This window comes from Myxine glutinosa, chromosome 8 (assembly GCF_964187855.1).
Source record: "Myxine glutinosa chromosome 8, kmMyxGlut1.1, whole genome shotgun sequence".
Taxonomy (NCBI): Eukaryota; Metazoa; Chordata; class Myxini; order Myxiniformes; family Myxinidae; genus Myxine; species Myxine glutinosa.
The window spans coordinates 13,083,222-13,105,726 of NC_136268.1; the positions used below are offsets into that span (position 1 = coordinate 13,083,222).

The window sequence follows — 22,505 nt, forward strand, 5'->3', positions numbered from 1 at the left end:
AATTGCAGGAATGACAGGATGTGGATGGCTGGAGGGAGAGGGAGAGGGAGGTCCAAGGGGGGTCCCGCAGCACAACCGGCGCGTTTAGCAGCCGCCGTTCAGGCCAGGCCCCACGCTGCTGTTTTGGCTGCCGTGTACGTCGCGTGCTTTGCCAGGCCTTGTCCCACTCGTCTGGTCCAAACCCTCAACTCTTTCTTGTTTCTCTCACTCCTCACCACCGACTCCTCACCGCAACCAACTGACCACCGACTCCTTACCAACGCAACCACTGACCCTCCTCTGGCAACCGACTCAGACCAACTCCTTGTGACCAACTCTCTACTCACTTCCGTTTTGCGCCTTTTATAGCGCCTCCAGCGATTACGCCGCCGGCGCTTTGGACACGCCCATCGGGGCGCTCACCTCGGCCCTGGTTGGTCGCGCGACCCTCGGGCTCCGCCCTGGATGACGACGGGCGGGCACGCCCCTCCTCCCCTCTGACGAGGTGGAGACACGCCCTTCTTCTCCGACTCAAAGCACATGGTCAATGGCGGTTATTGGAGGGGAGGTGATTGTGAATCGAGGGCTCAGCAATGACGAGAGGGGATGTAATATGGAAATGGAGGTTTTGGGGATGGGAAGGAAAGGGAGATTTTGGGGATGGGAAGGAAAGGGGATCTATTCTCTTTCACTGGTGCAATGGAGTATTTCAATTAATGGAAGACACAGCCTTACACTAATACACATAATAAGGATATAACTGTCCAAAAAAGATATATCGTGTCCTGCATGTATGTTTTATGGACTAACTACGAGAACGCCCTTTGACCTTTATACAACCACAAACGGAGGGAGGAGGGGTGATATTTTACAACAACCTTTTACAACAACCTTTTACCACAACAACAAAATAAAAAAACATTCTCATATCCACAACAATATATATATATATATATATATATATATATATATATATATAACACAGTTTGTGTGTGTGTGTGTAATGTTACCGATAGGACTCCTAAACGGAGAGGCTCACGTGCTTGATATTTGGCATAGACATGGACATTGAGCCTGGGAAGAACATGGCCGACCTAAAAAAAAATATTTCAGAATATTTTTTTTACCATATTTTTACCTCAGCGCATTTCAGCGAGGAATATTATGCACGGAAACTGAGGCGGTGGCAGAGCAGCGCGCTGATTCGCTCAGAGCGATCACGTGATGTTCAAACTTTGCCACCATAATCTCACAGTTTATGCGTTCGCACGTAATTCAGTTTTTTCACATTTCAGCGAGGAACATTGCCATTCACACCACATAGGTTTTTTTTTCACTTTCATCTGATATTTGTGATTTATTTCAAACAAACTGTATTTCCCATCTACACGGCCATGTATTCCTATTAAGGTTATGTAAAGTACATAAATTGTGTGGATTACATCATTTGTGGATGTGATCAATTGCCAGTAACCATCTATATCCCTCCTCCCCGCTTCCCCTCCTCCCCCTCCCTCCCCGCTCCCCCTCCCTTTCTCCCCTCCCCCTCCCTTTCCCCCCTCCCCCTTCCCCTCCCCCCCTCCCCCCTACCCTTCCCCCCCCTCCCCTTCCCCCTCCCTTCCCCCTCCACCCTACCCTCTCCCCTTCCCCCCTCCCCTTCCCCTTCCCCCCTCCCCCTCCCCCACCCCTTTCCCTTCCCCCTCCCCTCCCCCCTTTCCCCCATACCCTCCTTGCCCCCCTACCCCTTCCTTTCCCCCCTACCCCTCCCCTTCCCCCATCCCCCCTCCCCCCTCCCCTTCCCCTCCCCCCTCCCCCCTCCCCCCTCCCTCTCCCCCCCCTCCCCCTCTCCCCCTCCCCCCCTCCCCCTCCCCCTCCCCTCCCCCTCCCCTCTCCCCCCTCCCCCTCTCCCCCCCACTCCCCCTCCCCCCTCCCCCCTCCCTCCCCACTCCCCTCCCCTCCCCTCCCTCCTCCCTCTCCCCTCCCCCTCCCTCTCCCCCTCCCCCCTCCCCCTCCCTCTCCCCTCCCCTCCCCCTCCCCCTCCCTCCCCTCCTCTCCCACTCTTCTCCCCTCCCCCCTCTCCTCCCCCCCCCGTTCCCCTCCCCCCGTTCCCCTCACCCCCTGCCCCTCCTCCCCCCTCCCCCTCCCCCTCCCCCTCCCCCTCCCATCCTCCCCTCCCCCTCCCCCTCCCCCCCCTCCCCCCCTCTCCTCCCCTCTCCTCCCCTCCCCCCTCCCCTCTTCTCCCCTCCCCCCCCCCCTCTTCTCCCCTCCCCCCCCTCTTCTCCCCTCCCCCCTCTCCTCCCCTCCCCCCCGTTCCCCTCCCCTCCCCTTCCCCCGCCCGGCAATGCCGGGTACTTCTGCTAGTATATATATATATATATATATATATATATATATATATTGTTGTGGATCTCGGGTTCGTCGACGTACTAAGGGGGGTTAAGCCCTGCTCCCCCTTGAACTCCGAGTCCACGAGGCCACCAACCACACTACACTCGTGGTGGACATATTGCTAAGCAATTCCAGCCGCTGAGCCCGCAGCTACGCGCAGAAGGGTTAACAGTCACGACCCGAGTACCTTCGACACACGCAGCTGTGAGAACGGGGACTGAACCCCGCACGGTCATGCTGATACTGACGCCCGAGCGGTTGTGCGTCGTGTAACTCGTGCCGTTAACACTATTTAACCCGATCGAGCGGTTTTCATTCCGGGCGATGCTAGGCCAATGTGGAAAGGACGATGACGGCCAGGTTGGAAAACAAACCACAGGATTTATTCACAATGTACAGTATTCACAGAAAAGGGACAAAGCGGAGAATCTTAGCGGCCTTACCTAGGTTCCCAGACAAGGGCCCTCATTCATTCGGGGAAGGGAAGGAAGAGGGTAATGCGCACAAAGCGCGGCCTCTTCGTGCAGTTTGGCTGGACGGGCTCGTTGGACGGAAACCTCCAAGGATCGCTCCAACCTGGGACACCACAGCCGGAGATGTTCGCGGCAGGGGCGTTGATCAAGGACGAGCACGTAGCAGGAACCCGACAAGAAGAACAGCGTATCTCAGGAGCCCAGCAAGAGAGTGTCAGCCAGCATCTGCAAGGGAGTGTCAGCCTGCCAGAGAGTCTATATGCAGGAGCCTGGCGTGAGTCAGAGAGTCTATATGCAGGAGCCCGGCGCGAGTCAGATAGTCAATATGCAGGAGCCCGGCGCGAGTCAGAGTCTATATGCAGGAGCCTGGCGCGAGTCAGAGAGAGAGCGGGGAGTCCGGGCCGGGTTTTATAGCCCCCCGACACCCCACTCGAAAAGTTCCAGGGGCCACCAATGGCCGCCTGGGGTCACGTGTCATGACAGCCCCTTATTGGTCACCCTCGGCCACTCCCTTCAGCTCCCATTGGCTGTTCGCTGCTCACCGGCCACGCCCTCCAGCTCCTCCCTTGGGCCTGCAAGGCCTGGCCTAGGCCCATGACGAGGCACCTTAGGCTGCAATGAGGCCTACCATTACCCTGCCTGCCTCAACGCATACTAACACCGGGAAGGAGACTATACTTCACATTTAATAAGAAATAACTAACTATACGAGGCTACATGTTGTGGTGTAACTAACTATAGGGGGGTTGCCTTTATTTTACAAAACCGTAACACAACCCCACTCTCCGACCAGACTCGTCCCGAGTCGACCTCAGGCGGAGCGACCGGTAGAGTCTGGTATTAAATTTTTACTTTTATCATTAGTGTGACACATAGATGTAATCCCCCTAACATTTAACTCTAATCCCATGTGTGCGACATCATTTACATAGATATGTCCCTCCTAATGCATTGAGCAGCTATCTAACAGACTCACACCCACAACTATTCGCGCATTTCTGGAATTTTTGAACTAAACACATAGCCGGTGGGAAACATTCCTATATTTACATGCACAAAACTTAACCTTTATTTACAACACCACAACCCAGGACCTGGACTCAAGGGAAGAAATGGAGGAAGGAAATGGAGGCACTTGCTGCTTCGTCATCTTGTGGATTCTTATCTTGTGCGGGCTAACAAAAACCGGCTGTCCCTGACCGGCATACAGGCCATTTGAAGATCAGGGCCATCTAAATCTTCACAATTGCACACATGGATCTTTTTTTTTTAATGCACAAGCAGGGCCACTTGACACGTGGTCCAAAGGCGTGGCGTCAGTGCCACTCAACAGGTGATCCATGTGTGTGTGGTGCCAGTGCCACCCAACAGGTGGTCCAAAGGTTGGGACGAATGCCACCCAACAGGTGGTCCATAGGTGCAAGATGAAGGGATGTTTGGCAGCTAGATGCTGCAACAGGTGGGCCTCCAAATGGTCCTGGGCGGGGAGGTAGACAAGGCGCAACAAGCACACGGAAAAGCAAACAGTGTACGCGAAAAAACAAGGTGACCAGGCATCACCATACCTGGTGCGGTGAGAGGAACGCGGCAGAGTGAGCGGAGCAAGCTCGTCCCTAACCGTACGTACCCCCCACTGTTGGCTACACTAGCCTAGCCCCCCTTGTATTTAGAATTCGTCTCTACGTCTTGTCTCCCATGTCCCCCTCTAACGCCAAATTTGTCCCCAAATCCCTCCCAGGTTCCCCCAGGAAGGAAGGGATGGAATAAAACAATGTTTCACTCACGTCGTAATGCATCTTACTTCCCAAACAGCTTACAGAGCCTCTCGGTGTGAAGTTCGTCCTCCGTGGTGAATGGTCGTGGATGGTGCGAAGGGGTCTCACATCCTAACTACACTAATACATTACTCATCTAAACTCCCCGGGGTCGTACCCTGCCAGTAGGGCTCTTTAAACTATGTGGTTCTAAGAACCCGAATTCCCATTGCCCACACTGTGGTGCCCTCCTGAATTTGGGTCTCACCCAACAAATTTTCTCCCTGTGCCCTCGCACAATTTTGGGGCTGGGTCGTGTGGCTCTGCCAGCAGGTCTACCTACCTGCACCCCTCCGTTCACTGGAGCCGCCTCCCGAGCTTGCCTACTCCTTACCCTAATCTACCTGGGGAAGGCTCTCCCTGGCGCTTACCCCCTCGATGCCCACCTTGGCATTGGGCAACCCGGGTCCTTTACTTGGATCCTCGGGCCCCACTCACACTAATCTAACTGGCTCCCAGAGCCTACCTGCGGCCTTACCTGGCCCACGAGCTCCCAGTGACGGAGTGCCTCAATAACCATAACTACCAATTAAGCCACACGCCCAGCCATTCCACCGCCTCATGCACCTCACAAAACACTACATTCTACCATCAGCACCACAGGTGTCAATATCCATGCAATTTACCTGCACCCTCTACCTAACTTTAAACTACCCACCCGGGCTTTCGTGAATTGGTTCCACTCCCCCCATTAAATCCTTCGCACCATGCATTCCACACCAAGCATTTGCACACCATGCATTCCACACCTTTTATTCCACACCAACTACTTTCACACCATTACACAATTCCATTTATTCTCACACACACAGCATCGTCTACCTAACTAATTTCCCCTATAACTCGTGCTTCCCCCATCGTCCCTTTAAACTATGCACACCATTTTGTTTCACAACCACCTCAACTCTCTATGTCCCCACTACTGTTCATGTCACTACTTAAATCTTGGTCCATAAGGTCTCTCTAAATCCCTATCATTATCCTAGCCCTCCCTCGGTTAGTTTAGGTGCCCCATGGAGGCAACCATTGCTGACCCCTCCATGGGCCTAACACTGCCATCCCCCTAAACTAGTGCTCATGCCCCCCCCCCCCCCATGTGAAGAATGGTCACACTACCATTCCCCCACGTGGGGTACAATACTCCCCCCAGTCTTCTAAACTATGAGCCCCCATTCATGGAGGTACTTTGTCACGGCTCGGCCTCGAAGGGCCGAGCGATCCATGCGGGTGGTTGGTCGCCTGTATGGGTTGTCCAGCATTGACGATCTAAGGGGGGAGGAATTGATGGGCCCAAGTGCCGGGCTCCATCCCTGCGCGGGGCCCTTCGGTCCCACGCACGATGACCCATCCGGCTAGGGTCAAAGCACCTCACCCGGTAAGGTGCGTGGCTGCGAAATTCCAAATTACCCCTCGAACCCGGCCGATTGCCCTTGCCGCGGTTCGGCACCAACAATACCATGCAGGGGCCGGAGGCACGAATCGTGCACGCCGGTCCTTGCGAGACCGACGCGGCACCGATTCCCTCCGGTCCCCACGGCGCACCACTCGTCGGGGGCTCGCGTGCGCTACTCGTCCCGCTAAGCACTACCCCGGTCGGTGTCGATGCCTGGGCCGCATCATCACAACTCGCTACCCACTCCATACTCGCACACCTAGGCACACACACACCTTTTACACACTCCGTCATCGCACACACTGGTGCACACATGCCTTTCACACACTTGAGTGTGCACTCTCTCTCCACACACTCCGGTGTGCACTCTCGCTCCACACACTCCAGTGTACACTCTCTCTCCACACACTCCGGTACGCACTCTCTCTCCACGCTCTCCGGTACGCACTCTCTCTCCACACACTCCGGTACGCACTCTCTCTCCACGCACTCCATGTCAGTCTCACCCCTCACAATGGGCCTTTCACGAACGCCCGGGTCTATCCCGACCCCCAAGCTTGTCGAGCTCCCGTCGCACCAAACACATTCCCGCAATTCCAACTCACCTCGGGACTCTCCTTCCCCCGCTTCTCTGCCAGCAACTGCAAACTTTCCATTTGGTCAGCAAGCGCATCATCCCGGTGCGAACACAAACCTTGCACATACTCCATCACCTCCTCCCTTAATTCATTCTCTGTCTCACTTCGTCTCTTTTTAATCTCACTCATTCCTTCTTCTACCTCCTCCAGCTTCTGTTTCACTTCTTTTATTTCCAGGTGCGCCCCCGAAATATCCCCTTCTAAGGCTACCTTGGTCGTCTCTATGTGTGTCCTAATTTCTCGTTCCTTTGTTCTCATCGTCTCTATTACCTCATCCACCCTCTTCGTCAGTCCCTTGTGCACCATTTTACATTCCCTCTTCGTCGCTACTACTTCCCGCTTCAGTTCTTTTTGCGTTGCCTTCAACCCCCCAATTACGTCGGTATTCTTACCCACCTGTTCCCTTAATTCCTGTTGTCCCACAGTCAATTTCTCTTCTTCCCGAGTCAGTTCTTCTATACCCCCTTGTAGTTTAGCTGTACTCCGCTTCAACTCCCTCTCCACGCACTCCTCGCACCGCTTCACCTCGTCGCGGACCACTGCTACCTCCCTGCTCATCTTACGGCCAATGTCCTCCCCCATCTTTTCCATGTTGCACCTGGATTCCTCCCCCATCTTTTTCATGTTGCACCTGGATTCCTCCCTCATCTTTTCCATGTTGCAGTTTGTTTCCTCTCTCATGGTGTTCATCTGATTACTCATTTGACCACCCATTTTGTTCATTTCCCTGGTTGATTTCTCACTCATCTTTTCCATGTATGCCATGATTTGAGTCATGAATAACTGCATGTCCATAACCCCCACTTGCACAGCGGGCTCGGCTTCCGCCGCCGCGTGCGAAGCGCCGCCATTTTTCCCCCTCCTTCTGCACCCTCATCAACTCCCCCTTCCAATTGTTCCTGCTGGTCCTGGGTCATTAATTCGTCCACATTTTCGATACTTCGATACGAGTCAGAGAGTCTATATGCTGGAGCGGGGGGTTCAAAGTGCCAAGAAGGTGATTTGGGTTCAGTCTTCAAGTATATTATTCAATTTAAATAAAATAAATTGGAATCTCCCGCGATGACGCTATCTCCGAGGGCCTTTCACTTACTCACCGCAGGCAGGTTGGTGGTCTTTCCGTCTTCTACCGGACTCCTCTCCGGCCTTGCTCCCCCAGCTCTCTCTGGGCTCTGTCCCCCAAATATTCCTACAGGTCGCAAAAGATCTGCCTGCAACCCTCTTATGGTTAAACTGCCAAAATCAGGACTCTCTGCTCACCTTCACTCCTTCATTCCTCTTTTCTCCTGCCTCTGGAACAAACTCCCTCACTCTATTCAATCCCACTCCTCCCCCCAGGTCTTTAAAACGGCTGTTCACCACCATCTCTTATCTTCCCCAATCCAAAACCTTGATCTTTTCTACCCCCGCTAATTTCACCCCAAATCCACTTTTTTGAGGTGACTTTTGACTTCTTTCCTGGAAGTCCTTGGTGTCCTTGCGTTTTATACCTATCCTGCCTCCCCCCAGGCCCTCTCCCTCCCACACATCTCCCGATGTCCCTGCTCTCAAATGTTGTGTTTGTGTGCTTCCTCCCCTTCTCTCCCCATCTTGTCGACCGCTCCCCTTTTTATATACTTTGTTTGCTTGTTTGTTTGATAAATGTTAGCTCTTTCACGAGCCTCGACTCTGTATACAAAAAAAAAAAAAAAAAACCCACCGGCACCTGGTCATCTTGGCCTGCCATCGCACAAATTCAAAAAAAAAAAGTTTTTAAACTAAATTTCCACTCGCTCGTAATTTTGAGTACGTGAAGCGCACTCCAGGTCCAAATATCACAATCCTGACACCAATTTTGTTGCGGATCTCGGGTTCTTCGACGTAATAAGGGGGGGTTAAGCCATGCTCCCCCTCAAACTCCGAGTCCACGAGGCCGCCAACCACACTACACTCGTGGTGAACGGATTGCTAAGCAATTCCAGCCGCCGAGCCCGCAGCTACGCGCGGAAGGGTTAACGGTCACGACACGAGTACCTTCGACACACGCAGCTGTGAGAACGGGAACTGAACCCCGCACGAGTCACTCTGATACTGGACGCCCGAGCGGTTGTGCGTCGTGTAACTCGTGCCATTAACACTATTGAACCCGATCGAGTGGTTTTAATTCGGGGCGATGCTAGGCCAATGTGGAAAGGACAATGACGGCCAGGTTAGAAACCAAACCACAGGATTTATTCACAATGTACAGTATTCACAGAAAAGGGACAAAGCAGAGAATCTTAGCGGCCTTACCTAAGTGCCCAGACAAGGGCCCTCATTCGTTCGGGGAAGGGAAGGAAGAGGGTAATGCGCACAAAGCGCAGCCGCTTCGTGCAGTTTGGCTGGACGGGCTCGTTGGACGGAAACCCCCAAGGATCGCTCCAACCTGGGACACCACAGCCGGAGATGTTCGCGGCAGGGGCGTTGATCAAGGACGTGCACGTAGCAGGAACCCGACAAGAAGAACAGCGTTTCTCAGGAGCCCAGCAAGAGAGTGTCAGCCAGCATCTGCAAGAGAGCGTCAGCCTGCCAGAGAGTCTATATGCAGGAGCCTGGCGCGAGTCAGAGAGTCTATATGCAGGAGCGGGGGGTTCAAAGTGCCAAGAAGGTGATTTGGGTTCAGTCCAAGTATATTATTAAATTTAAATAAAATAAAGTTTTTAAAGGTTGTAGAAAAAAAAAATCAGAAGTTTACAGCCATTGATGCTGCGTCTTTTACAGCACCCGATTTAACACCTTTATGGCTTCCTTTAAAAAAACAGTACGTTTCCGTTTGTAATGATTTTGATGTCATCTCATCTCAATCTCGAAAAGATGACCTTATAAAATGAATGGGATGTGATTGTCCGGATGTCTGTCTGGTCCTCCGTTAACTTTTTGCTGTTTTTGCTGCTCCTCCCTTATTTTGCTAACTACAACGCCTGATTCGATCAATATTATTATTTTTTTCTCTGCAATTCTTGTTCCGATTGACACTAATTTTTCACCATCGGAGCACCTACTCCTGTAGAATATTTTAATGTTAATGATGATGTAATATGTCACGTGGTACAGGCGCCATCTTGGAAAAACTGAGAAAAGTTACACCTCTATATCTCCAAAACCGCTCCATGGAAAAAATTGAAACGTGGCGCATTGTAAAGAACTCCGCATGGGGAATAGTTGTTGTTAACGATGACGTCATTGGTGTCGTAATTATGACGTCAAAATTTGACAGGGAGAGCGCTTAGTCTGATCAGTTTTAAATGTATTCAGCATGATCGGTGCAACATTTATATTGTAGAATATAAATTTATGATGTCATCGGCCACGTGGTCTGGCAGCCATATTGGATCAAAGAAAAAAAATGTGCAAAACAGAAAAGTTGGCTCGCACCAAGTTGACCGCGCATGGTATAAGTATTCTATGAATACAATGTAGTTTACCAATTGATTGCCCTAACACCCAATACAGCCCTTCTTCTCGATGGGTCGCAGGATTGTTCGGTCTTACAGTTTTCGTTTTCGGATCAGGGGGGCTTCCAGGGTGAATGGGGGGTGGGGGGGGGGGGGATCATCAGAGTTCTGAATGACAACCTCAAGAGATGACCATCAGTCCACATGGGGCTATTTTCAATTTTGATTGCCAGCAGGTAGATCGAGTAAAAAAAAAGTTGCCCTACTCCTCTGTGCTATTATGAAAAGAGTCTTCATTTTTAGCTCACCTGGAATGTATTTCCAGGGAGCTTATAGGATGGCACGTCATCAGTCCATCAACACTTGCAACTTCTCCGAAACTGCTGATGAGATGTTGTGACTAAACTTGGCTAAAATGATATTTGGTATGTTGCAATTTAAGTTTGTTCACAGCATTAAAAAAAAAATAATTTGAGTCTACTGTGGATCAAAGGGGGTCCAGGTTTGACCCCCCAAAATAGGTATTTGCTTTCTTCTCTGAAGCTACACAGACGATTTTGACGAAACTTGACTACAACCTTAATCACCCAGGGGTATTGCCCCTATTTTTTCTTTTTAGGTTCCATGTTGATTTGATTCTAACTATTATCATTGTCACACACCTTATTTCCAAACGACCAGGTAAATGAACCCTTTAATCATTACTCTGCAGATCCCACAGTTCTGGTCACTTGTCTGACCAGCTGCTACAACCAATTCAACATGGAGGAATAGGTGTTCATTTGATGGAGCCATGGTACCAGCATGGGTTGCTAAAAATGACTGGCTCGCGAGGGAGCAGTCCAGACAGCGTGGGCTCCGACAAACAGGGTCACACAGGTGGCACAGGTATTTTCATAACTAAAGAGCTTATTTTGATGTCAGCATGTATTAATTGAAAGTTACACATTTATGCACTAGTTTCCACAGTAGCTGGCAAAGTAGTTTCTATTCTGTCAATGCTCACTGAAAGCTCTTGAGCAACAGCTTTTACTTGTATGACATACCACGATAATTTGGGACCTGATGCCATGCATACTTGTGGTTATGACCACCAGATGATCTTAGCACCTCAATTGATGTTCCTCATTACCATCACTTTTTCAACACTTCCCAGATTTTTCTTTAAAGGCTATCATCCTCGAAATGTGCTGCAAGTAGTCGTAGTAAGCAGACGGCAGGTTCTGTGTGTCAGGTCGGCAGGCTCTGTGTGCCAGGACGGCAGGTTCTGTGTGCCAGGACGGCAGGTTCTGTGTGCCAGGACGGCAGGTTCTGTGTGCCAGGACGGCAGGTTCTGTGTGCCAGGACGGCAGGTTCTGTGTGCCAGGCTGCCGACCTGGCACACAGAACCCGCCATGTTTTGCTTACTGCCGCAGCTATTAACAAAAGTGTAACTTTCACTGCAACCACCATTGTACATGAATTGAGGTTCTTGGTGGAGCCCAAATACTTGAGTACACTTATGAGAGTGTTGTCCTGAAGTGCATACAATACCATTGAAGAAGCATCAGTCATGTTGCTTTGAGTTGATAGAAAAATATGAAAAATAGTTAACTTACCTTGAAATATCTGTGTGTACCCCGGTTTAGAATAGGTACACCGTATCCCTGCATGTCGTAAGAGGCGACTAAAAAGGGTTGGCGTCAAGAAGGGCATCCGGCCATAAAAACATTGCCTCAAAAAGAGAACCATGACTATTACAACTACATATGGGCAGGGTACAGCCCGAAGTACCCCGTGGGGGACCCCACTCCCTCTTGTCAAAACTCAAGGTGGGGAACCCGATCGAAGCAAGGGTGGAAATCATTCCATTTATGACGACGAAACGTCTGATGCCCGACGTGGAGATCGGTTTCTGAGGTTTGGGACATGGAATGTAGGGACAATGACAGGGAGATCAGGATAAGTGGTGGAAGTATTGGTCAGAAGAAGAGTGGACTTATGTTGTGTGCAAGAGACGAGATGGAAGGGAAGTGGTGTGAGAATGGTGAAGGGTAGGCAGGGAGAGAAATAGAAGCTTGTGTGGCAAGGGTGCCCGGAGGGCGTGAATGGTGTTGGTGTCCTGTTTTCTGAGGAGTTTGTAGACAGTGTGGTGAGTGTGACGAGAGTGAGTGAAAGGTTGATGATGGTGAAAATGATTGGAAAGCTCTTGGTGAACGTCATCTCGGGATATGCTCCGCAGGTTGGTCAGATCGATGAAGAGAAGGACAAGTTCTGGTGTGCGATAGAGAAGCTGATGGAAAACGTGAAAGATGAGGAAGTTGTTGTGGTCGGAGGAGACCTAAATGGACATGTGGGAAGGAGTATGGATGGTTTTGAGGGAGTTCATGGGGGTTACGGATATGGTGTGAAAAATGGAGAAGGTGAAAGGATTTTGGAGTTTGCTGATGGAGCTGAGTTGTTGATTTGTAATACTCAGTTCCAGAAAGAGGATAATAAGCTTGTTACATACACGTCAGGTGGGTCGACGACAACCGTTGACTACCTGCTGGTGCGAAGGCGAGATAGGGGGCACCTCCGGGACACAAAGGTGATCCCGGGGGAAGAGGCTGTTTCACAGCACCACTTGGTTGTCTGCGACATAAGGGTGGAAGGTGCGAGGAGAGCTCGGTGGGTGAAGTACCAACCGAGAATGAAGGTGTGGAGGTTGAAAGAGGTGACAGTGAGGGAGGCATTAAAAGAGAGGCTGAGTAGGGCAGAGGATGATGTGGTTGAGCTTGAAAGTGGTTGGATGTCAATGAAATATAGTCTGTTGGGAGCCGTTGGTGAGGTATGTGGATGGACAAAAGGACCACCGAGCACTCGGAAACATGGTGGTGGGATGATGAAGTTGGAAAGAAGATTGATGAGAAGAGGAAGAAGTTGAAGGAGTGGCAGACGGCGAAGGGTATGGGGGCAGAAAAGGCAGAGCATGAAAGTTATAATGCAGCCAAGAAGGCTGCAAGTAAAGAGGTAGCAAAGGCGCAGGAGGCATGTAGGAAAATGTTCGGAGAAAGCTTGGATTCAGAAGAGGGTCAGAGAGCGGTATTCAGGATTGCAAAGCAGATAGCGAAAGAGAGGTGTGATGTGACGGGGGTGAGTTGCTTGAAGGATGAAGTGGGACAAATCGTTGTGGACCCAGATGGAATTAAAGGAAGATGGAAGAGATATATGGAAATGCTGTTGAATGCAGAGAATGAATGGGATGGCAACATAGAGAGTAACCCAGTTTTAGGACCGGCAGAAAGATAACCGAGAAGGAAGTTGAGGAAGCGATAAAAGCAATGAAGAGTAGAAAAGCGGGAGGGCCGACGGGAGTTGTGGGAGATATGTTGAAGGCAGCAGGAAGTTGGGGTGTGAAGAGAATGACAGAGATCTGTAATCTGGTGGTGAAAGAAGGCCGCATTCCAGTGGCTTGGGAACTGAGTACCCTCGTCCCTCTATACAAGGGGAAAGGTGACCCTCTGGACTGTGGCTCGTGTCGAGCGACAAAGTTATTGTAGCATGGAATGAAGGTATTGGAAAGGGTGTTGGAGAGGAGGATAAGGAATAAAGTGAAGATTGATGAAATGCAGTTTGGATTTATGCCAGGAAGAGGAACGACAGACGCACTTTTTATTGTGAGGCAGTTGCAGGAGAAGTACATGGAGAAGAGGAAGAAGTTGTTTCTTGGGTTTGTTGATCTGGAGAAAAGCATTCGATAGGGGTTCCACGTGAGGTAGTGAAATGGGCATTGAGGAAGTTAGGAGTGGAGGAATGGTTGATCACAGTAGTGATGGCAATGTACAAAAGAGCGCGCACAGCTGTAACGAAGAAGGACGGGAACAGTGGTGAGTTTGAGGTGAAGGTGGGAGTGCATCAGGGGTCGGTACTAAGTCCACTACTATTTGTAGCTGTGATGGAGGTGCTGGCTTGGAACGTAAAGGAGTGTTTACCGTGGGAGTTGTTGTATGCACATGATCTGGTGTTGATTGCAGAAAGTATGGATGGACTGAAAGAGCAGATGAACAAGTGGAAAGAATGTATGGCGACAAAAGGTCTGCATGTGAATATCGGAAAAACGAAGGTGATGGCAAGTGGTAAAGCATGTGGTGAGGTGGAAATAACTGGGAAGTGGCTGTGTGCTGTGTGCAGGAAGGGTGTCGGAGTGAATTCCATTCAATGTACAATGTGCGCTGAGTGGGTTCATCAAAAATGTAGTGGTTTGAGAGGGTCATTAACCAGTGTGGTAGCTACATTCAAGTGTAAGGTGTGCACAGAGGGAACTGCAGATAGAGGAAATGTTGAGTTGGATCTTGGAGACGGCTTGAAGCTGGAAGGTGTGAAAACATTTTGTTACCTCAATGCTGAATGGAGAAGGTGGATCAGACTCAGCAACGGTTGCTCGAGTGAGATGTGCATGGAAGAAGTTTCGGGAACTGAGTAGCGTGCTGATGAGGAGGGGAGTGTCGTTGAAGCTGAAGGGAAAGGTGTATGCTGCATGTGTGAGAAGTGTTATGATTTATGGGAGCGAGACATGGGTAATGAACGTAGAGCAGCAACGAAGGCTGGAAAGGGTGGAAATGCGAATGGTTCGTTGGATGTGCGGAGTATCGTTGAGAGAGAGGAAGACAAATGATGAATTGCGAAAGATGATGGGAATAGAGCCTGTGATTGATGCTGTGAAGAGGAACAGTTTGAGATGGTTTGGTCATGTGTTGATGAAGGATGAAAATGACTGGTTGAAAAGTGATGGAAATGAACGTAGAAGGAAGTAGAGGACGGGGAAGACCGAGAAAGACTTGGCTAAAGATGGTCGAAGAAGAAATGCGGGCAAGGGGGTTAACAAGGGGAGATGCAGAAAATAGGGCAAAATGGAGAAGATTGTCATGGGGACCGCAAGGCTAACCCCCGCTCTTGCAGGGAAAATGGCTTTAAAATGCATGCTGTTGTTTTTTGTTTTGTTAGCTTGAAATATCTCCAAGTGTCACGTTATAGGTGAGCACTTCTGTCATAAACATTGAGCTGCTAATGCTCCATTAATTTCCCCCTCTCTTCCTTCTCTTCTGCACCCCAGCCATGACGGGTGGACGTCCCGTATTCACCGTTGGTTCACCACCGCGGAGCCCGACCCCTCCCCGGGGACGAACCTTCACGGGTGAGCAATGAAAGTGACAGCAAAGTGTATAATGTCGAGTTTAAGAATTGTAGCTGCTCGTGCAAGAAATGATCATTTTAGAGCTGCTGGACATTTTTGGATGTCAAATTGGTAAACCTCAGTGCGAATAATATTTTGTACAGTATTGGTGATTATTTTTAAAAGCACACTGTTGTATGTATATATATATATTTTAGGGTGGTCCTCAAATGTACACCAAAAAATTAAATTGGACTTTTTTCAGGTGCCTGTTGCTAAAATTGTTCCTTCTTGTGAAAAAATGAAATGTGCCAAAGATGGTTTCTATACGACTTTATTTGCTACTGTCACACATGGGTTGAAAATTACAATGTTTCAGTATCGACACACAAAATTGTTTTTAATAAACTAACACTCAGATGTAATCCCAAATCAGTAAGAATGTATGACAATCATCATAAACACACAGAGGAAGAGTCCTCCAGACCATTGATTCCTCATTAATAAGTTCTGTGGTAAATTATTTCCTCCTTATCTTCTTTGCGTCGGGGAACTGATGGTGATGCCACTCAACAACTTGCAACAGGTACTGGTGCTGCTGTTCATCCTTTGTCAAGACTTGATTGTAGTCCTGTATTAATGCTACACCACGTTCTGCAAAGTTGTTGACAGTGGCAATACCACGCAAGACTTGCTGTGATGACTGAAATGATGGGTCATCGGCCCACTCACCAGGGTCCTTTTCTAGGAAGTCAGTATTGACTTTGAATGCAGTAAAAATTCGCAGTGAGGCAGAAGTAACAAAATCTGCAACAGTCTTGGCAGCGATGGCTTCTTTTGCTGTAAGATCCACATGTACCCGTGGTTGAGGATTCTCTTGGCATTCTTCTTTAAGAGCAGCTACTATCATTCGCTTGACATCAAGCTCAATACTATCGTCAAACAGAGCAAGTACTGCCAGTTCTTCGCTGAGGTACCACAAGTGATTGGAAAGCTTTTTGCTGGTGGCTTCGGCAATCACTGAATCAGGATAGAAAATGAGTGCTTTTAAGAGAGCTAGGTCTCCAGCGGGAGCACCAATGGCAGATGGAGCGCTGAACCAGGCTTTGGTATACACTGCTCCAACAAATGCTGTAAAACGCTTTATGCCAGTGAGTTCCTTTGGGGTCAGTCAAAACTGATCACGGAACAAGTAGATGTTGATTCCATAAATCACACGGGCCATCCATCTTGCCCGATGCATGGCTCCTGGCTGCATGAACCTGAATCCTCTCGGAGGACGCTCACCAAACAGAATAATAGTCAACTCAAGAAGTTCACGGTAGTCATCTCGTAGTTGGCCCGATTCCAGTTTCTGGATGCAGAATGAAACGACATCTTCTTTGCAACTTAAAAATACACCTGAAACTACAGAGTCCAGGTCATCAGGCATCATTGGCTTAAACTTGCTTTGGTCAATGGAATTCCAGTTTGACTGGAAACGCTTGAAGACGGCTATCTCAGGTCCTTTAGATGGACCAAGAAATGGTTTGAATGCTGCCATTGCTGCCTCTACCACTAGTTCCAGAATGTGATGCCGGCATGCAAAATGTAATAGTGGTCGTCCAAGCTTTTGCTGCAAAATAGTGCATGCACCAAGTGCTGAACCAGTGTTGCTGGCTGTCGTGTCAAAGCTCATACCTGCCACCATGTCTTGCAAATGCCATTCTTCGAGGCATTGCATAACAGCAGCAGCTGTTGCTAGTCCAGTTCCTGCTGGCAGCTTTGGCACACCCAGAAGCTTTCCAGTTCCTTGTGGGTCACTGACAATGACAGGAAGGCGATCAACTTTTTTAGTCCCATCGTCTGGAAGGAGCTTGCCATCCCAATGAACCACCAGACTTGTGTTTGGAGCATAGGATGCCTGGATGTCACCTGCAATTGTCTTCTGTTGGATCCGCCTGGATTTCCTGATCGATGTGCGGTTGATGGCCAACTCTGAAGGGTCGTGTCCCAGAGCAGAGGCTGCTGCTGACAAGATGTGAACAGCTGATCGATCGCTAACCTTGGTGCGGTCGAGAGCTGCTGTTAGGTCCGGTGTAACAATGCTACTTGCACGCTTTCGGCTCTGCCTCTTTGAAGCAGATAGAACAGCAGAGTCGTCATGATCACTGGCTTCAGCACTGCTGTCTGTTGATGATGCTAGCTCAAGAGTCTCCTCTCGGGCTGCTTGCTTCTCTTTTTCATGCTGCTCTCTTTCAGTCAACACCTTGTCACGTTGATGTGTCCGCTCCTCTTTTCCTGCTAGCACCTTTTCAACACCAACCATAAAGCCCCGTCGACCTGGCTCCCGTTGTGCCTTAAGGAATTCACGGTCCTCTGGTATTTTGATCAGATCAAGGACATCAACATGAGCAATGTCAAATAAGTCACGTCGACCGGTTTGAAACTGCTCTTCTTTCTTTATCTGAGGGACAGATCGCCGGCTCTTTCCTTTCAGGATGGATCTGTATTGTTCTACTTTTCTCTCTAGTTTTGCAATGATATTCCGCTCATCTGCAGTGGGGATCCGTGCTTTCTCCCAGATGCATAATGTCTCACAAACAACAGTTGTTGCGGCACTGCTTATGTCCAATTTCTCAGCATGATGTAGCTTAAAGTATCGCTGCAGAATCTCTTGCCAAGATGGGAGCCGAGTTTCTGGTAGTTTTTCAAGATGGCAGCCTATCAGCCACACATGGTTCTTTTTCTGGTTGCACTTCTTGAAGTACTTGCACTCGCCATCATAACTGAAACAAACCGAAATAATTTCTGTATAGTGCTGATTAGCAGATTAGCAGGGGCCATGTGACAGTGGTAAAAGTTTTCAAAATGAAATGAAATTTTACCCAATTTGTTCTCTCTACAGGTGTAATAAAAAAATGGAAAAGCACTTTGGAAAAGTTAATGTTTACATTTGAGGACCACCCTAATTATATATATATATATATACGTATATATATATATATATATATACGTATATATATATATATATATATATATATATATATATATATATATATATACATATATATATATATATATATATATATATATATATATATATATATATATATATACATACTATATATATATTTATATATATATTTATATATGTATATAAATATATATATACATATATACAACAGTATCTAAACAACAACAAAATCTAAAAAACCAGAATTTTTAAAGTGATTCTTCGCCATATATATATATATATCGAAGAATCACTTAAAAAATTCTGGTATCCGGATCTTAACCAAAATCTAATTATTTTGTCCTTGTCACATACACTACCTCTCTGCCAAATTTCGTCCGAATCCGTCCACAACTTTTGAGATATCTTGTTCACAGACAAACAACCAGATAGACAAACAAACAGGAGTGAAAACATAACCTCCATCCACCTTTGGTGGCGGAGAAATTACAGAGATAGAGCGGTCAGAGAGAAAGCTTGATATGACAGAGCAGAGTGAAGGAAATGGGAATTGAGAAGACATTCAATGACCAGAAATAGTAGAAGTCAGAGCAATAGGACGGTAGTTGGAAGGGTTTGAACGCTCACCCTTTTTTGGAATAGGCTGCACTGAGGCATGTTTCGAGGAAAGAGCAAAAGTTTTGTTTTTTAAGCAGAAACAAACGAAATTAAAACTGCAGGCAGTGATGATCCGGGACCAAAGATGCTCCACCCTAATTGGACAAGTGCGCGCCAGAGTCATTGACAACGGCAGCCTGGATTCGATTGTTTAAAGTTTGAACTGAATCGATCGAAAAATGAAGGAGATACATTTTAAAGGTTTTCACGAAATCCAATACGGCTGCCATGTCACATGACCTATGACATCATATTTAGGATGTGCATCAAATCACATCCAATCACAAGTTGTTGTTGTTGTTGTAAAGAGGCATACTATAATTGGTTAAAGTTTCAACTCAATCAATCGAAAAATGAAGGAGATGTATTTTAAAGGTTTGCATGAAATTCAACATGGCCGGGAGGTCACATGACCTATGACGTCATTTTTAGGATATGCATCCAATCACATGGCGTACTATAAGTGGTCAAAGTTTCAACTTGATCGATCGAAAAATGAAGGCAGAGATGCATTTTAAATGTATTCATAAAATCCAATATGGCCACCAGGTCACATGTACTATGATGTCATATTTAGGATATGTATCCAATCACATTGCGTACTATAAGTGGTCAAAGTTTCAACTCGATCGATCGAAAAATGAAGGCAGAGATGCATTTTAAAGGTTTGCATTAAATCCAATATGGCCACCAGGTCACATGTACTATGACGTCATATTTACGATATGCATCCAATCAAGTGACATGCTATAAATGGTCAAAGTTTCAACTCGATCGAAAAATGAAGGTGGAGATGCAATTTAAATGTTTTCAAGAAATCCAATATGGCCACCATATCACGTGACCTATGACATCATATTTATGCTATGCATCCAATCACGTAACATACTATAATTGGTCAAGGTTTCAAGTTCATCTGACTAACACTTTGGCCTGCAGGTCGATACAAAATTCATGGAATCACAATATTAATTTAGCCGTAGACTAATTAGCGAGAAATGAAGGAGATAGATTTTTAAGATTTTCAATAATCCAATATGGTCGCCAGGTCACGTGACCTATGACGTCATAATTAGGATGTGCATCAAGTGAAGTGGTATACCATACATGGTCAAAGTTTCAAATTCATACGATGAATGTCGCCAACAGGTGACATGTAGGTCACCAACAAATTTCATGAAATTAGAATAATCTATCTATAATTCCAGTAATCTCTGTGTGTATGTTTGTATGTTTGTATGTTTGTATGTTTGTCTGTGACCGCTGTTTCTCGACAACCACGGGTCCGATATACTTGAAACTTGCCAGGTATATTGCTGGGGACCTGAGGATGTGCCTTTTCAAGGTTTCATATTAATCGGACAAGTAGTTACCGAGCTATGGCGATTTCTTTACCAAACTCCGCAAGCCGTTCGCTTTGGACCAAACCATTTCATGTAAATAGAGGGGGGGGATTGTCACCGTACTCGCAAGCCGTTCGCTTTGGACCAAACCATTTCATGTAAATAGAGGGGGGGGATTGTCACCGTACTCGCAAGCCGTTCGCTTTGGACCAAACCATTTCATGTAAATAGAGGGGGGGGATTGTCACCGTACTCGCAAGCCGTTCGCTTTGGACCAAACCATTTCATGTAAATAGAGGGGGGGGATATAATTTTAGATATATATATAGTACGGGCATGCCCTAGTAATAATAATCGTCGCAATTTAAAAAGGGTACCAATGCCAATGGTCTCCCCTAACTAGCAAAAGGGTACCAATGGACCCCTAACTAGCAAGCACAGGAGCAAGTTCTGAAGCACACTCCTTCAGGAAATGAGGAGGGATGCCATCTAGTCCGCACGCCTTCCTTGTGTTTACAGAGAGAAGTCCAGTAAGTTCTCAATGTATGCGGGGGTCGGGTTCCTGAAAATGGCCGCATATATTGAATATTTATGAACAGCATAACTCTGAATGTTTCCCGCATATATCGAATTCTCATGGAAATATGTTGTTAACCGCATAACTCTGAATCCACAGATGAAGATCGATTATAGGGGTAGAGTTGGTAAGGGGTGCATCAGAAGGTGTTCAAATGTTAGTCATCTAATGCGGAATTAGAGGAGGAAAAAAACGCTGGAGTTGCTTTGTTAGTCAGAGAGCTCGATATGATATCATCGGAACAGAAAAGGGAAGGGAAGGTGGTGTCACAGTTGTTGGACATACCTTTGGCTAAGGACCACAAAGTCCTGTTAGTAAAAGAAGAGGAGAGGTTGTCACACCTCTTTTGGATAAAGGAATGCTTCGCCTCACAAAGAACCTTTGTATTGATTTCTGGTGGAGATGAAAGCTGAATACGAGATGGAGGAAGAAGAGTTTTTCCACGAATGAGATGCCACGTCCCTTGCACTGTTAGTTAGGAATTGTGTGTCATTGTTTGTTTTTAAAACAGCAAGTGTTCTCCAATATTAAAAGGTTTCTGACTTATTTACACAAAAAAATAAGATTTGGGAAATACAATTGGTCCATCACGTTAAGTACTGTATTCATTTTACTCTCATTTCTCTCCAGCATCGGCTTGTTCTGCCTGTGGCCGTGCCGTGCCATGCTCCCCATCGCCTCCGGCAGTCGTTGGCGTGTCACCTCCTTCACTGCCCCCATTCCGCTTTGCTGCATCTCCTCCTGCACTGGAGGGTGCTGTTATGCTGGAGCCTCCAGAGTTGCCAGAGGAAACCCTAATGGAGGTGATATCGATAAGCAGTAATTATACAAGAGTCGTGCGTGATTGATCGGCTTGTTCGGTATTTGGTCTATTTATTTATTTGGCATTGCTCGACCACCTTCAACCTGCTTTGCATCGTAACCTTGTCCCAATTTATTTGGCTCCTCCTACAGAGGGAACATACAGACACGCTCCATGACCTGAGTCTTGTCCTCGATTTTGCACGGAGCCTAATGATTGTTGGTGATGCCAGGAGTGGAGAAACTGAGGACTTGGCTGATCACCAGCAGAGCTCAGTCACTGATCAAATTAGCCAGTTCAGCCGGAACTGGGGGTAAGGGACACGGACATATAACCAAAGTAAATGAAGCGTTGCGTTAGGGGAAGTGGGAAAAGACTTAAGTTCTCGTAATGTGATGACGACGTTGATTGGTTGTTAAATAAAGATGTATTGGTGTTTATAAAAGGAGAAACTTTTTGGTTCTTTCCAAGTGTTGGTGTGTAATGATGTGCTCGTTATGATTGGCAGAGCGGCAGAACAACTATTGCTGTATATGAAGGCGGCAGAGGTTGTGGGTTCGGTGTTGCGTCTTGCTCGGGAGCGGGTCAATGAGGGACGCCTTTCTCCCACCGCCGCTGTCAAGAAGGGTACGCATCTATAGCTCCAATAGTACTTGATATAATTCCTCCCATTCCACAGGAGGCCAGTAATCATGGCATTGTGAGTAAACACCACCAAATAATTACCATTGAAAGATATTTAATAACATCAACGTATACATAATGTTTTCCACTGTAGGATTCATTCAGTGATTTGATGATCACCAGACCTAAATTTAATGATCACCAGAACCAGATTTGACGATCACCAGACCCAAATTTGACGATCACCAGACCCAAATTTGACGATCACCAGACCCAAATTTGACGATCACCAGACCCAAATTTGACGATCACCA

At 47.7% G+C, this 22,505-nt stretch overlaps 1 protein-coding gene across 1 annotated transcript in view; it reads left to right on the plus strand.

Moving 5' to 3' along the window:
* LOC137412430 (serine/threonine-protein kinase ULK2) overlaps positions 1-22,505 on the plus strand; it is a gene marked incomplete in the record, with an annotated part of 138,914 nt that overhangs the window by 92,722 nt on the left and 23,687 nt on the right. The window contains 5 exon segments of the mRNA XM_078782942.1: positions 10,811-10,986; positions 15,173-15,253; positions 21,396-21,568; positions 21,720-21,880; positions 22,076-22,194. Coding sequence (XP_078639068.1) covers positions 10,811-10,986; positions 15,173-15,253; positions 21,396-21,568; positions 21,720-21,880; positions 22,076-22,194 — 710 coding nt within the window.